The sequence below is a fragment of the Salmo salar genome, chromosome 18 (genome assembly GCF_965601325.2).
Source record: "Salmo salar chromosome 18, fSalSal1, whole genome shotgun sequence".
NCBI lineage: Eukaryota > Metazoa > Chordata > Actinopteri > Salmoniformes > Salmonidae > Salmo > Salmo salar.
The window spans coordinates 97458538-97475654 of NC_138308.1; the positions used below are offsets into that span (position 1 = coordinate 97458538).

The 17117-nt window shown below is 40.3% G+C and overlaps 1 protein-coding gene across 1 annotated transcript; it reads left to right on the forward strand.

Annotated features, from left to right (window-relative positions):
- The first annotated feature begins 13856 nt into the window (after positions 1 to 13856).
- LOC145861667 (equistatin-like) lies at positions 13857 to 15637 on the forward strand. The gene is made up of 5 exons (XM_082964516.1): positions 13857 to 13893; positions 14399 to 14462; positions 15107 to 15238; positions 15333 to 15428; positions 15514 to 15637. The coding sequence occupies exons 2-4, from the start codon at positions 14411 to 14413 to the stop codon at positions 15410 to 15412; spliced, it is 264 nt and encodes an 87-aa protein (XP_082820642.1). The 5' UTR covers positions 13857 to 13893; positions 14399 to 14410; the 3' UTR covers positions 15413 to 15428; positions 15514 to 15637.
- Positions 15638 to 17117: the final 1480 nt, after the last annotated feature.

Below are 17117 nucleotides of genomic sequence, written 5' to 3' on the forward strand. Positions count from 1 at the left end.
TTTACATTAGCATGTGACGTTCAGAACTAGCATACCCCCCGCAAACTTACGGGGAATTCGCTAACATTTTACTAAATTACTCACGATAAACGTTCACAAAAAGCATAACAATTATTTTAAGAATTATAGATACAGACCTCCTCTATGCACTCGATATGTCCGATTTTAAAATAGCTTTTTGGTGAAAGCACATTTTGCAATATTCTAAGTATATAGCCCAGGCATCACAGGCTCGCTATTTAGACACCCGGCAAGTTTAGCACTCACCATAATCATATTTACTATTATAAAAATGTCATTACCTTTTGTTGTCTTCGTCAGAATGCACACCCAGGACGTCTACTTCAATAACAAATGTTGGTTTGGTCCAAAATAATCCATCGTTATATCCGAATAGCGGCGTTTTGTTCGTGCGTTCCAGACACTATCCGAAATAGTAAAGAAGTGTCGCGCGCTTGGCGCAATTCCTGACAATAAAATTCAAAGTATTCAATTGCCGTACGTCGAAGCATGTCAACCGCTGTTTAAAATCAATTTTTACGTCATTTTTCTCGTAGAAAAGCGATAAAATTCCGACAGGGAATCTCCTTTTCGGCAAACAGAGGAAAAAATCCCAAAGGCGGGGGCGGTCGGGGTCACGCGCATAAGCTAGTGTCTCTTGATGGGCCACTTGAGAAAGGCGATAATGTGTTTCAGCCTGGGGCTGGAATGACGACATTCTCTTTTTTCCCGGGCTATGAGAGCCTATGGACGACGTGGGAAGTGTCACGTTAGAGCAGAGATCCTTAGTAAATGATAGAGATGGCAAAGAAGTTCCAGAAATGGTCAGACAGGCCACTTCCTGTAAAGGAATCTCTCAGGTTTTGACCTGCCATTTGAGTTCTGTTATACTCACAGACACCATTCAAACAGTTTTAGAAAATTTAGGGTGTTTTCTATCCATATGTAATAAGTATATGCATATTCTAGTTACTGAGTAGGAGTGGTAACCAGATTAAATCGGGTATGTTTTTTATCCAGCCGTGTCAATGCTGCCCCCTAGCCCTAACAGGTTAATCTAACCACGTTTTACGATTTCAAAAAGGTTTTATGGCGAAAGCATAAATTTAGAGTATGTTAGGACAGTACATTTACAAGAGTTGTGTGTAATGTTGTGCCAATTCAAAGACAGGCGTCACCAAAACCATAAAATCAGCTAAAATTATGCACTAACCTTTTACAATCTCCAACAGATGACACTCCTAGGACATTGTGTTAGACAATGCATGCATTTTTAGTTCTATCAAGTTCATATTTATATCCAAAAACAGCGTTTTACTGTGGCGTTGATGTTCAGGAAATCGTTTCCCTCCAATAACCGGCATTCAAGTCAGCACCACAAATTAAATAATTAAAATTAGAAAACATTGGTAAAATATTATATTGTCATTTAAAGAATTATAGATTTACATCTCTTGAACGCAATCAACTTGCCAGATTTAAAAATAACCTTACTGGGAAATCACACTTTGCAATAATCTGAGCACTGCGCCCAGAAAAATACGCGTTGCGATACAGACTAGCCGCCATGTTGGGGAGATCTAAAATCGAAAATACTATGTAAATAATCCATTACCTTTGATTCTCTTCATCAGATGTCACTTCCAGGTATCACAGGTCCATAACGAATGTAGTTTTGTTCAAAAAAGCTCATCATTTATGTCCAAAAATCTCCGTCTTGTTAGCACATGATCTAAGCCCGCCGGACTTCACTTCATGAACGAGGGGAAAAAATATATTTACGTTCGTTCAAACATGTCAAACGTTGTATAGCATAAATCATTAGGGCCTTTTTTAACCAGAACATGAATAATATTCAAGGTGGACGAATGCATTCTCTTTTATAACGTATTGGAACGAGGGTACCCAACATGAACTCGCGCGCCAGGTGTCTAATGGGCCATCATCGTTCCATGGCTCTTGTTCGGTCAGATCTCCCTCCAGAAGACTCAAAACACTTTGTAAAGGCTGGTGAGATCTAGTGGAAGCAATAGGAAGTGCCAAAATATTCCTCAGCCCCTGTGTTTTTCAATGGCATAGGTTTAAAGGTAATACAACACATCAGGTATCCACTTCCTGTCAGAAAATGTCTCAGGGTTTTGCCTGCCAAATGAGTTCTGTTATACTCACAGACACCATTCAAACAGTTTTAGAAACTTTAGGGTGTTTTCTATCCATATATAATAAGTATATGCATATTCTAGTTACTGGGTAGGATTAGTAACCAGATTAAATCGGGTACATTTTTTTATCCAGCCGTGCAAATACTGCCCCCTAGCCCTAACAGGTTAACCTGTAGAGGATTCCTTGCTCTATTAAGCCCGGTATCGGGATTGTTTGACGACATCCGGCAAAATATGACATTAACCATTCTTGAAAATACATGTGTCTTACACCCTTCAAAAGATTAGAATGTTGGTAATCAAACTCCGTTGTCCGATTTAAAATAGCTAATACAGAGATAAAATTGCATGCTTTTCTTTGAGAAGAGCGAAAAACAACAACAAACTTTTTCTGCCATGACAGGTATGACACATTCACATCCGACGGTAAAAATATGACATACATTTTGATATCTTGCTCTTATTTCTCATCCTGGCGGTCCCAGTGATCAAATGAAGTGCCGTTTTCTTTGATAAAATCCATTTCTATAGCCTAACACGAAACATTTTGTAAACCGCTTGTGTCGTGAATTCTGTGTCTATCAACTTTTGACGATGCGTTTGGTCTAATTACACACACTAAGCAGACGTGTATCTAGTCATGGTTGGTTTCGTTGCAATCCTCTGGATGTTTGTAACACAGCCAAACTTGCTGTTTTTTTTTTTGTGGGGCATATTGACCGAGATAATCTGATTTGAAGACAACGAGCAATGACGTCATTACGCACCAATAATATTTGCGATGTTTTGTTGATTGACAGTATTTTTGTCCAATGGTCATAGATTTTTTTGAAATCTTGCTTGGTAGATAGCCAATGAGCTGAGGGTAAAGCCAGTATGGGATGGTTATGGGTTGGAACACCAGCCCTTATCAGTAAATGCACGCGTAACGAACTTCATTCGTTCTTGAAGATCCGACTTGTTGCAGGCTTACACCGTTACGCACAGTTGTATTTTGTGAAGAGTTGTTTCAGCGATTTTTAGCGATTCCAAAGAAAATATCATGGCGATGAAATCTGGAAAAGCGAAGTCTAAGGTTAACTTTACTGATTTGCAAATTTTAGAAGAAATGGATAGAGAAAGTGAAACCGAATATTTGCTTGACGATGACTCGTCATCCAGCCATAGCTTTGATTCGGAAGCTGAAGAACTGTTTCTACAGGGAGAGGACATTCTTCTGGATCGGTGAGTACGAATGCCATTGTTTGTAATATAAATAAGTTGTAATTTTTTGGCAAAATAGTTTTTTTGTGTAATTTGTTGGGGGAGAACAGCAAAAAAACACATGGCCACTGTTGGGGGAGGGCAGGCAGGCAGGCCCACAACGGTCATAGTTGAATGAAACAGCACTTGACCATAGTGACTGCTCTATATATTACATATGACCCATAACCTATGTGTTTGTTTTTGGTGAATGTGTGTGTGTATGTATGCATTACATTTTTTATAAAAATATAATGGGGTCGTAGAACAGCAAAAAAGCACATGGCCACTGTTGGGGGAGGGCAGGCAGGCAGGCCCACAATGGTCATAGTTGAATGAAACAGCACTTGACCATAGTGACTGCTCTATATGACCCATAACCTATGTGTTTGTTTGGGTGAGTGTGTGTGTGTGTATGTATGCATTACATATTTTATACAAATAGAATGGGGTCGTAGAACAGCAAAAAAGCACATGGCCACTGTTGGGGGAGGGCAGGCAGGCAGGCCCACAACGGTCATAGTTGAATGAAACAGCACTTGACCATAGTGACTGCTCTATATGACCCATAACCTATGTGTTTGTTTGGGTGAATGTGTGTGTGTATGTATGCATTACATTTTTTATAAAAATAGAATGGGGTAGAACATGTGTTTATTTTACGTGATGATACAAGGCTCATATATAACAAATATTTTTTGAAATGTTTTCTTTCAGTGGTAGCGACTCTGACTGGGAGCCCCCGGTGTCAAGGTGCCCATCCCCCGATGAAGCTGGTTCGTCCAGCCAGAGACCTGCTGTCTCTGGCGCCACACCTACCCCCGCCCGGCCATCTCGAGGTGGGAAGAAGTCAAATAAGCGGAGGAAGGGAACCGTGGAACCTGCTGGCAGAGAGGTAGATGAGTGTTGGCACACTGTGCTGGTGGAGGATGAAGATCAAGTTCCACCAGTATTTTGGCCGAAAAGGCAGCCTGGGCCACAACTGGACATGACAGCGAAGTACAGCCCCCTTCAACTATTTCAGCTGTTTTTCACCCCGTCAGTTATTGATTCACTTGTGTGCAACACCAACAAGTATGGAGCAAAAAAGCTAGCAGGCAAGAAAGATGCATGGAAGCCCATTTTCATGCAAGAGCTTTTCTGCTTCCTTTCAATTGTAATTTACATGGGGCTGGTGAAGCTGAAATCCCTCAAGGCTTACTGGAAAACATCCCCGCTCTATCAACTGCCTTTCCCACCCACTGTGATGTCCTGTAAAAGGTTTTTATATATCTTACGGGCGCTTCACATCAGTGACCCTAAAGTTGATGAGGCCAATGACAAGAGGAGAGGCACCGCAAAGTTTGATAAGCTATGTAAAATCAAACCTCTCTACCCCAGCATGGTTGAGGCCTGCAAGACTTATTTTCAGCCCGCCCAGAACTTGTCAATTGATGAGAGGATGGTAGCCTCAAAGGCCCGAATCAGTCTAAAGCAATACATGCGGAACAAACCAACAAAATGGGGATACAAGCTGTTTGTTTTGGCGGATTCTGTGTGTGCGTACACCTGCAATTTTTTTGTTTATGAGGGGAAAAGCTCTTTTGCAACCGGTAAGGGACTGAGTTATGACTCTGTGATGGATCTGTTGGATTTTAAACTTCTGGGGAGTGGCTACAAACTCTGTGGACAATTTTTACACAAGCCCTGCCCTTTTCACAGACCTCAGGAAGCTGAATGTGTGGGCTTGTGGCACCATTCGGTCCAACAGAGTGGGTTTTCCGAAGACGAAGGTGAATGACATGCCTAAGCGGGCTGAGCGGGGAGCGATACGATGGATTCGCCAAGATGGCCTGCTCTTCGTGAAGTGGATGGATACCAGAGAGGTGGTGATGTGCAGTACTATCCACAAGTCCTTCAGTGGCGATCACGTCGTTAGGCGTGTGAAGGGCGCTACTGGGGAATGGGCCACAAAACATGTCCCCATTCCTGCGGCTATCAAGGATTACAACAAGGGCATGGGAGGTGTGGACCTTTCAGACGCACTGATCGGATATTACAATGTTCTCCACAAGACCATGAAATGGTACAAGACATTGTTTTATCACTTCATCGACATTGCTGTCGTCAATTCCTTCATACTCCAGAAGGAAATGGCTAAGAGCTGTGGACAGCCCCCCATCTCCCAGCTAGCCTTCAGGGAGCAGCTCATCCAGGAGCTTGCAGACTACAGCACAAAGTCAACTGCATCACCTTCTGCCCCCTCTACCCCTGCCCCCTATACTCCGGCCGCCAGTAGTGTTCACATGCCGAAGTTTATAACAGCAGGGATGAATGTGCCTCCGGGCCAAAAGGCCACAGCATGGAGGCGGCGTTGTGTTCTTTGCCGCATGAAGTCCCCCATCACCTGCAACACATGTTCGGTTTGCCTGTGCTTTACATCAGAAAGGGACTGCTATGGGACATGGCACGAGCAGCGGAATATTGTGTAGAGGACTGAGGGTCTTCCAAGGGTCTACCTACCACTGTTATTTTTTTGTAAATATTTTTTTATTTTTGGGGGGGCATTTTGTGTAGGTATTTGCATAAAAATGTAACTTTTTTTTGTAAATATTGTTTTATTTTTGGGGGGGCATTTTGTGTAGGTATTTGCATAAAAATGTACCTTTTGGCAGCTTTTCTGACCAATGTTTTTTGCACATTTGCATTTTCCTACTTTGTATATAGTTATTTGCACTAAAAATGTACCTTTTGGCAGCTTTTCTGACCAATGTTTTTTGCACACTTTCATTCCAAAAATTGTTGGATTTGCATTTTCTTACTTTGTATATAGTTATTTGCACTAAAAATGTACCTTTTGGCAGCTTTTCTGACCAATGTTTTTTGCACATTTGCATTTTCCTACTTTGTATATAGTTATTTGCACAAAAAATGTACCTTTTGGCAGCTTTTCTGACCAATGTTTTTTGCACACTTTCATTCCAAAAATTGTTGGATTAGCATTTTCTTACTTTGTATATAGTTATTTGCACTAAAAATGTAGCTTCTTTTGACAACTCTTTTCTGACCAATAACCTTTGCACATTTTTACAAAAAAATATTTTATAGGTATTTGCATAAAAATTTATAAAAAATAAAAAAGTGCCACATTTTTATACATTTTTTTTTTTTTTTTATGATACAATTGCATATTGTTATGTTGTATATAGTTAGTGGCATAAAAATATCACTTCACCAATTCGGCCACTTGGACACATTAGGGAAACTTGTGTGGGACACCTGGGTGACTTCATGCTAAATGTCATGTAGCTCACTCATTTTTTAAGTTATCAATCTGAAACTTTGCACAACTACAGTTGCCCTCATGTGTTCTCCAACTAAATTGTCCCCAGCATCCTATCTGACTGTTTGGCATTTCTTTTACATTGAAAGATGATGCTACAACAATAACAAAACAGAAAATGTATGCTCTTTCTCTTTTCTTCTACCAGATCTATTGTGCTACATTCTCCTACATTCAAATTTACATTGCCACAAACTTCAGAATGTTTACTTTCAAATGATACCAAGAATATGCATATCCTTGCTTCTGGGCCTGAGCTGCAGGCAGTTAGATTTGGGTATGTCTTCAGGCAGAAATTGAGACGAAGGGGGGGATCCCCAACAGGTTAACGGGTGTGACTTAATTTGTGGAATTTCTTTCCTCAATGCGTAAGAGCCGATCAGTTGTGACAAGGTAGGGGTGGTATACAGAAAATAGCCCTATTTGTTATTTTAAGCCCAAGTCCATATTATGGCAAGAACAGCTCAATGCAAAGAGAAACAGCCCATTACTTTAAGACAGGAAGGTCAGTCAATGCGGAACATTGCACTTAAAGAAACGTTCAAAGTTCTTAGTCTCAAAAACCAAGAGCTACGATGACTCATGAGGCTCACCACAGGAAAGGAAGACCCAGAGTTACCTCTCTTGCAGAGGATATGTTCAATAGAGATACCAGTCTTAGAATATGTGTTTCACAGAGTTCAAGTAAGACACCTCAACATCAACTGTTCGGAGGAGACTGCGTGAATCAGGCCTTCATGTTCGAATTGCTGCCAAGATACTACTTTCCGGAACAGACTATGGGAGGTGCACAGTACTACATGGAACTCTATTCCACATCAAGAAACTCATGCCAGCAGTAAGATTAGATTTTAAAAAACAGATAAAAATACACTGAAGCAACACATGCATACAAACACACGATAACATACACCCATGTACGCTTGGATTTTGTGTTATAGATATGTGGTAGAGGCCTGAGGGCACACACTTAATATGTTGTGAAATCTGTTATGAATGTATGGTAATGTCTTTAAAAGGTATAACTGCCTTGATTTTGCTGAACCCCAGGATGAGTAGCTTCTGCCTTGGCAGCAGCTAATGGGGATCCATAAATACTGCGTGGGCTGAGTCCTTTTTTATTAAAATATTTTATTAATTTTTTTTTTTTACTTTATTGAATATTCGAAACATACAATATACTTGCAGTGAAGCCGCTCAATAACTACATCATCCCAGTCGTCCAACAGATTCCCATTCAGAGCGACACACAGAAGCATCCAGGGTCAATTCTCTGCTCAAGGGCATGTTGAGCCCTCCGTGTGGCTCAGTTGGTAGAGCTTGGTGTGATTCCCAGTACAAAAAAAAATGCATGAAATGTATGTATTCACTACTGTAAGTCGCTCTGGATAAGAGTGTCTGCTAAATGACTAAAATGTAAATGTAATGTTGGCCGATCTACCACCAGGCCAAAAACTTGATCCCGAACCCTCCAAGATCCCCCCCACAGTTCCCCAATAGCTGTCCCTCAACCATTCGAGACCCCTCCCACAGCCCCCCCAGGAAGAAAAATAATAAAAAATAAAAAATACAATTAATTCCATTCCCCACCCCCAAGAACCCCCCAATGCACCAACAACCATGAGAATGAACTAAAGAGAGAAAAAAGGAAAAGACAGAAGAAAACAGCAAACAACAACGCAATTTAAAACAAAGGATATCAAGGACAATTAAATCATAACAGAAACGCCAACTGTAAATGTTTGTGTGCATGTCTGGCACTATTACATGGATGTGTTTATTTGAATGAGAGTGTGTGTATATGCATGTTCACAAACACTTGCACGGCATCAGCCTCAGGCAAACCGGCATTTGTTGTAAAAACACTGCCACTTAGTGTCATTCAAATGTACTTTTTTAAATGTTTTATTTGGACTTTTATCTTAGAATGATGGTCAATCTCCCACACAGCAACTCCACTCCCACTTGTCTCCAATTCCACATACCAACCCTCAGCTTCCCTCAGCCCATCCCATGTATCTCTGCTGGCCACCCACTTCGGGTTTCCACGCAACACATATCTTTCAACTATGCTGTGATGTTTAACGTACAATATCAATCTATGTAATCGAATAGAATCCACAGATTGCGAGTTGAAGATAAATACTTTTACTAAGAGTTTTAGTATATTAGTAATTGACTGCATTTTCAGCCATTCCTGAACCTGAGACCAGAAACAGGCTACCTGAGGGCAATACCAAAACAAATGGTCTATTGATTCTGTATCCTCACAACAAAATCTGCAGAGCTTCGATGATTCTATTACCCAAATATTCAGCATTTTGTTGGTAGCAAGAATTCTATATAATCATTTTAGCTGAAAAGCACGAAGTCTTGAATCTTGCGTTTTATATATCAACTCAAATCTCTTCCCAACTATTTTGCAATCTGTATGGCGCAGTTGTCAACATCCTGGTCCTCAAATGAAACTGGTATACTTTCCTATTTATGCTATTTTTATTCCTCCGCAAGTTTTGATCCTTTATGTTGGGCAGACAGACCAGTTCCCTACCTCCTCCCGCTGCCACTTGCCTCCTCCATTTTTGGGGTAATGCTGTAATCAATTGGTTGTACTCTTGGATTGAGCAGACCTTTCCTTACAGTTCTGATAACTCCATGAAGGCCATAATTCTACCATTCCAATTTACAATATCATTTATGAACAAAATACCCTGTTCAAACATATTTCCCATAAATACAGGTATTTTATCAACCAGCACATTTGACTTCAGCCATAATATGTGTTGTAATATTTGTTTTATCTTTTCAGGGGGGTGACATAGAAATTGTAGCCAGCTCTGCAATGCTTGTTTGAAAAAGAGAGATACTTTGAAAAAAGTATCATTTTCAATTAATCGAAAATGAGACATGGCAATCTGCACAAAGGCAAAATGGCCATTTTTAAACAATGGATGAGCTTTTCTTAGTAATCTACTTGAGAACCATATAGGGTTCAAGTAAAACCTTTGAATGAGTGAAGCTTTTAGAGAGAGGTTTAGTGCTTTTATGTTGAATAATCTCAACCCACCCAATTCATATTCATTATATAGATGGGCACATTCTATTTTGAAATTCATTGTGTAGAGCTTATTTATATCTTTTGTGATATGAATACTGAGTATGTCTACTTCACCATCAGCCCATTTTATGGGTAAACTGCAGGATAATGTAAAAGTCGAATTTTTGAAGGATTCAATACATAATATTGAACACTTATCATAATTAGGTTTATGTCCAGAGAGTACAGAAAAGTTATCTAGATCTTCAATGACACATTGCAGAGATCTAGCTTGCGGACTTAATTTAAAACTTGAGCCATCGAAATACATGGACACCTTTGTTTTAAACCTTGGATATCTAATCCTCTAATGTTGTTATTGGATCTGATTTTCATAGCTACGTAACAGCCACTTGCAGCCTGTGGCGCGAATTTCAAAACCTTAAAAATCCTATTACTTCAATTTCTCAAACATATGAATATTTTACAGCTATTTAAAGACAAGACTCTCGTTAATCTAACCACACTGTCCGATTTCAAAAAGGCTTTACAACGAAAGCAAAACATTAGATTATGTCAGCAGAGTACCAAGCCAGAAATAATCAGACACCCATTTTTCAAGCTAGCATATAATGTCACAAAAACCCAGAAGACAGCTAAATGCAGCACTCACCTTTGATGATCTTCATCAGATGACAACCCTAGGACATTATGTTATACAATACATGCATGTTTTGTTCAATCAAGTTCATATTTATATCAAAAACCAGCTTAGCATGTGACGTTCAGAACTAGCATACCCCCCGCAAACTTCCGGGGAATTCGCTAACATTTTACTAAATTACTCACGATAAACGTTGACAAAAAGCATAACAATTATTTTAAGAATTATAGATACAGACCTCCTCTATGCACTCGATATGTCCGATTTTAAAATAGCTTTTTGGTGAAAGCACATTTTGCAATATTCTAAGTACATAGCCCAGGCATCACGGGCTCGCTATTTAGACACCCGGCAAGTTTAGCACTCACCATAATCATATTTACTATTATAAAAGTTTGATTACCTTTTGTTGTCTTCGTCAGAATGCACTCCCAGGTCTGCTACTTCAATAACAAATGTTGGTTTGGTCCAAAATAATCCATCGTTATATCCGAATAGCGGCGTTTTGCCCGTGCGTTCCAGACACTATCCGAAATGGTAAAGAAGTGTCGCGCGCATGGCGCAATTCGTGACAATAAAATTCTAAATATTCCATTACCGTACTTCGAAGCATGTCAACCGCTGTTTAAAATCAATTTTTACGCCATTTTTCTCGTAGAAAAGCGATAATATTCCGACAGGGAATCTCCTTTTCGGCAAACAGAGGAAAAAATCACAAAGGCGGGGGCGGTCGGGTCACGCGCATAAGCCCAGAGTCCCTTGATCGGCCACTTGAGAAAGGCGATAATGTGTTTCAGCCTGGGGCTGGAATGACGACATTCTGTTTTTTCCCGGGCTCTGAGCGCCTATGGAAGACGTGGGAAGTGTCACGTTAGAGCAGAGATCCTTAGTAAAAGATAGAGATGGAAAAGAAGTTCAAGAAATGGTCAGACAGGCCACTTCCTGTAAAGGAATCTCTCAGGTTTTGACCTGCCATTTGAGTTCTGTTATACTCACAGACACCATTCAAACAGTTTTACAAACTTTAGGGTGTTTTCTATCCATATGTAATAAGTATATGCATATTCTAGTTACTGGGTAGGAGTGGTAACCAGATTAAATCGGGTATGTTTTTTATCCAGCCGTGTCAATACTGCCCCCTAGCCCTAACAGGTTAAAACAAATCTAACAATGGAGCTTTTAGTATATAAAAAAAACACTTGATATACCTCTACCGGTATGCCATCAAGCCCTGGGATTTTCCCAGACTGAAAGGATTTAATAGTTTCAAAACGTTTTTCTTCTGTAATTTGGTCTTCGCACTGATCTTTCTGTACATTTGTTAATTTTCCAGTTTTTATATTATTTGGAAAGAATTGCTTACCATAATACAGAAAAAAAAATGTATGAAATGTACGAAATGCATGCATTCACTACTGTAAGTCGCTCTGGATAAGAGCATCTGCTAAATGTTCAAATTTAAATGTAAATGTACAATCTTCATTCAGTGGGAAAGGATGAGACGGAAAAGTGAACATCTGCCTAAAATAATTAGCTTCCTCTTCTAAAATATCATTGGGAGAATCATAGATGACTCCGTCTTCAGTAACGATTTTATGCAAATCATTTTTGTTAGCGTTCCTGTATGGGAGATTCAGGAATAATTGCTGCATTTTTCTCCATATTCCATACACTTTGCTTTATTTTTGTAATAGATTACATTAGATTGTTCTTGAATAAGTTCCACATGTTCGATTTGTTTTTTCTCTAACTTATTTTGTACCTCTGTAGTATATTTTTTTATTGCTATCTACCTGTACTATTAGTTCATGGATTTCCCTTGTTAGTCTTGTCTCTTTAGCCAGAAACTGTTTTTTTATGGGTGGTGGTCCCCAACAACAAGATATGGGTGGTCCCCAGTCCACCTGGCCATGCTGATGCTCCAGTTTCAACTGTTCTGCTGCGGCTATCGAGCCCTGACCTGTTCACCGGACGTGCTACCTGTCCCAGACCTGCTGTTTTCAACTCTCTAGAGACAGCAGGAGCGATAGAGATACTCTGAATGATCGACGACAACTGTGATTATTATTATTTGACCCTGCTGGTCATCTATGAACATTTGAACATCTTAGCCATGTTCTGTTATAATCTCCACCTGGCACAGCCAGAAGAGGACTGGCCACCCCTCATAGCCTGGTTCCTCTCTAGGTTTCTTCCTAGGTTCTGGCCTTTCTAGGGAGTTTTTCCTATCCACCGTGCTTCTACACCTGCAATGCTTGCTGTTTGGGGTTTTAGGCTGGGTTTCTGTACAGCACTTTGTGACATCAGCTGACGTAAGATGGGCTTTATCAATCAATTTGATTGATTCGATTGATTGCATGTGACGCACAATCCAGCTACGCTCTGAAGATGCAAGTCTACATGGGCTAGGATGCAAGTCTACGTGAGCTGAGTTCTACCGCATGGGCTTTGTCCTACAGCAGGCCGGCAGCCTGGGAAAACGGGACACTATCGTTCATCACACCTTATAACTCTTCTGCGGTAAAATCTCATAACCCAACGAGTTATCTGCGGCTACCGCCACAACATATATTTTCAGTGATTTATGTTCCATTTCTGCGGTACAGTTGATAACCATGGCTATGAATGCTAAGAAACCAACCTTACTGAAACACATGTTATTCCTATCACTCTCTATTGGCCTCGGCATACTCACAGGGAGCCTCTCAGGATCCCTTGAAACTGGACCCATCTTCCTCTACTACTCTCTTCACTGCCTATGAAGATTCCTTCAGAGAAAATGACTCAAGTAAAAGTGTAAATCACCCAGTAAATATTACTTGAGTAAAGTTTTAAAAGTTTCAGCAAATATACTGAAGTATCAACATGAAATGTAATTGATAAAATATACTTAAGTTCAAAAGTAAAAGTATAAATCATTTCAAATTCATTATATTAAGCAAACCAGATGGCACCATTTTCTTGTTTTTTTATTTGATTACGGATAGCCAGTGTCACACCAACTCTCAGACATAATTTGCAAAGGAAGCATTTGTGTTTAGTGAGTCTGTTAGATCAGAGGCAGTAGGGATGACCAGGGATGTTCTCTTGATAAGTGTGTGAATTAGACCATTTTTTCTGTCCTGCTAATCATTCAAAATCTAACGAGTACTTTTGGGTGTCGGGGAAAATGTATGGAGTAAAAAGTACATTATTTTCTTTAGGAATGTAGTGAAGTGAAAGTTGAAATAAATAGAAGTAGTAAAGTAAAGATACCCCAAAATACTACTTAAGTAGTACTTTAAAGAATTTTTACATAAGTACTTTACACCACCAGCTAATGGCCGACATCGGGATCTCTTGTTGGGTTAATGAGGCAACTAGTCACACCTGTGACAGATCCTTTAAAAGGAGAGGTGGAAGAGGTAGACCATAACTCACAGACAACAGAGAGACAACCAGTGAATCCCTTGGAAGAGTGCAGAAGGTGAGCTTGTGATATTATTTAGTAGACTTGCTGCCTCTCAAATGGCACGTTAATCTTATGTGGCCCTGGTCAAGTGTAGTGCACTATATATGACCCCCCTGAATTTAAGAGCATAGACTAATAGTTACCTTTGTAGTGAATAGAAGTCTCTGTCAAGATCTAGTCTGCTTCCCCTTCCCTGCGTAGTGCACTGTGGGCCCTCGTCAAAGGTGGTTCACTACATAAGGAATGAGGAGCCATTTGGGAAGGATTCATATTCCTGTGTGCCAGGCTCTTCAACCACATACAATAGATTAGATGATACCTGAATTTTAGTGGAAGAATCGTAGCGCGCCGTGTTGCCGATACTCGCTTGTTGGGGTCCTCAGGACTGGGTTTAGCAATTGTTGCATAAGTTTTGTACTTAACACAGGGTTTCCTCAACCTCTCCTCTAGTACCCACAGCCATTCCAGATGATTTAAAATGCTCAACTAATCTCGCTCTTGTTCGCTCTCTCTCTCTCAGGAGACTATCACCATGGCGATATTGACCATCATTCTGCTTGTTAGCACAGCTTTTGCTCTGGGAGGTAAGAGTGATGTACCTCACACTTACTCACCAACATTTGAATAAAAACGTTAGTGGGTGTTGATCTGTCCTATTCACACACGTACGTATTAATGTTTTGTTTCATAACCAGTTGTCCCTTGGGCAGCCATTATCAACCGTGACACTGGAGAGAAGGTTGTCTTGCTCAAGGGCACATAGACAGATATTTTAACTTGACATTCAGGGATTAAAACTAGGAACCTTTGTGTTACTGGCCCAACTCTCTAACCGCTAGGCTACCTGCCACTCCTCTTGTTCCAGAGATGTATATTGGTGTCTAGATGCTGGACTGAGGTATTCTGATATGAATGGTTTGATCATTCAACTGGATGTATGATTGGATTGTCAGGAAGTAACACTGACACAACTTACCCCCACTTTCAGTCTTAGTTTCATCAGCTGTTATACAAAAGACAGAAACTGAATTGACTGCACAGGGCTTTTAAACAAGTAGCGCAATTTCAGTATTTAGCCAGGAAGTACCTAGGTTACATCTGAAATGGAACATATTCCGTATAAAATACTTCTGACCAGGGCCCATATGGGACGCAACCCAAGATTCCGGCATGCATGTGCTGCAATGTTATGTCCACATTACAATCAATCTATGTTACCTGTGTCCAGATGCTACGTTACGACCCATGACCCCCTGTGAGCGTGCTAGATATGCCGCGACACATGGCCCAATTGGAGCCTACATCCCCACGTGTGACGCCGCTGGACGATACACCCCTAAGCAATGTTCGGGCTCTACAGGTTAACACGGACGCACATATACACACACTAAATTCTCCAATTCAGTTGAATGTTACAGTAAATATTGTATGTGCAACATGTCTATTTCTGGTAGGTTACTGTTGGTGTGTGACCACTACTGGACAGAAGATTCAGGGTACGGAGACTCCACCAGGCACTGCTATCAACTGCTAGCAACTGTTCCACCAAGGTGTGTGTGTATATACATACTCATTCACTAAATGTTATTTCTTTGCAGCTGATTCTGGATGTTAATGTTTTTTGTCTAATTGTAGATGAAAGGCGTTGGAATGAAGTCTTTGAAAAGACGGACAGTTGTCTTTACTGTACGACAGGAACTGATTCACGCCCCATATAAATGCATGAAGAAATCCAGAGATTAAACTGTTGATTTACTTACTTTATTGTTGGTGTGATTATCTGAACCAGTCCATTTCTGGGAAATGGAGGAAGGAGTAGGACTGTATTACCGGCAGTTACAAGAAATGAAGGCAGTCAAATTCCACGTGACCATTTAGTAATTAGGCTTCTCCAAGCTCTGATGCTGGTGATGGTCATTAGTTGCCTGGTACTCAGCACTCTATTGTCCCTCTAATCACTCTGACATCAATGCAAATGTAAAACATTTCATGAGCTCATGTTGCGCAACATTTCTATAACCTATGCAATTGTCTGAGAACTGCCTCATGGCTTCTATTAGAAAGAGGATCCCATCAGCTTTCTATAGGTTAGATCTACTATATTTGCAGTACCAGTCAAGTTTGAACACACCTACTCATTCCAGGGTTTTCATCTAATATTTTCAACTATGACATAACACATGGAATCACATCTTAAACCAAAATATATTGAGATTCTTCAAAGTAGCCACCCTTTGCCTTGACAGCTTTGTACACTCTTGGCATTCTCTCAACCAGATTCATGGAATGCATTTCAATTAACGGGTGTGACTTAATTTGTGGAATTTCTTTCCTCAATGCGTAAGAGCCGATCAGTTGTGACAAGGTAGGGGTGGTATACAGAAAATAGCCCTATTTGTTATTTTAAGCCCAAGAACAGCTCAATGCAAAGAGAACAGCCCATTACTTTAAGACAGGAAGGTCAGTCAATGCGGAACATTGCACTTAAAGAAACGTTCAAAGTTCTTAGTCTCAAAAACCAAGAGCTACGATGACTCATGAGGCTCACCACAGGAAAGGAAGACCCAGAGTTACCTCTCTTGCAGAGGATATGTTCAATAGAGATACCAGTCTTAGAATATGTGTTTCACAGAGTTCAAGTAAGACACCTCAACATCAACTGTTCGGAGGAGACTGCGTGAATCAGGCCTTCATGTTCGAATTGCTGCCAAGATACTACTTTCCGGAACAGACTATGGGAGGTGCACAGTACTACATGGAACTCTATTCCACATCAAGAAACTCATGCCAGCAGTAAGATTAGATTATAAAAAACGGAGAAAAATACACTGAAGCAACACATGCATACAAACACACGATAACATACACACTACACCCATGTACGCTTGGATTTTGTGTTATAGATATGTGGTAGAGGCCTGAGGGCACACACTTAATATGTTGTGAAATCTGTTATGAATGTATGGTAATGTCTTTAAAAGGTATAACTGCCTTGATTTTGCTGAACCCCAGGATGAGTAGCTTCTGCCTTGGCAGCAGCTAATGGGGATTCATAAATACTGCGTGGGCTGAGTCGTTTTTTATTAAAATATTTTTTTTTTTTTTACTTTATTGAATATTCGAAACATACAATATACTTGCAGTGAAGCCGCTCAATAACTACATCATCCCAGTCGTCCAACAGATTCCCATTCAGAGCGACACACAGAAGCATCCAGGGTCAATTCTCTGCTCAAGGG

Coding starts and splice junctions, on each gene's coding strand:
- LOC145861667 (XM_082964516.1), top strand. CDS start 14,411: ATGGCGATATTGACCATCATTCTGCTTGTTAGCACAGCTTTTGCTCTG. Junction 14,463..15,106: donor CACAGCTTTTGCTCTGGGAG/GTAAGAGTGATG, acceptor ACCTGTGTCCAG/ATGCTACGTTACGACCCATG. Junction 15,239..15,332: donor GCAATGTTCGGGCTCTACAG/GTTAACACGGAC, acceptor TATTTCTGGTAG/GTTACTGTTGGTGTGTGACC.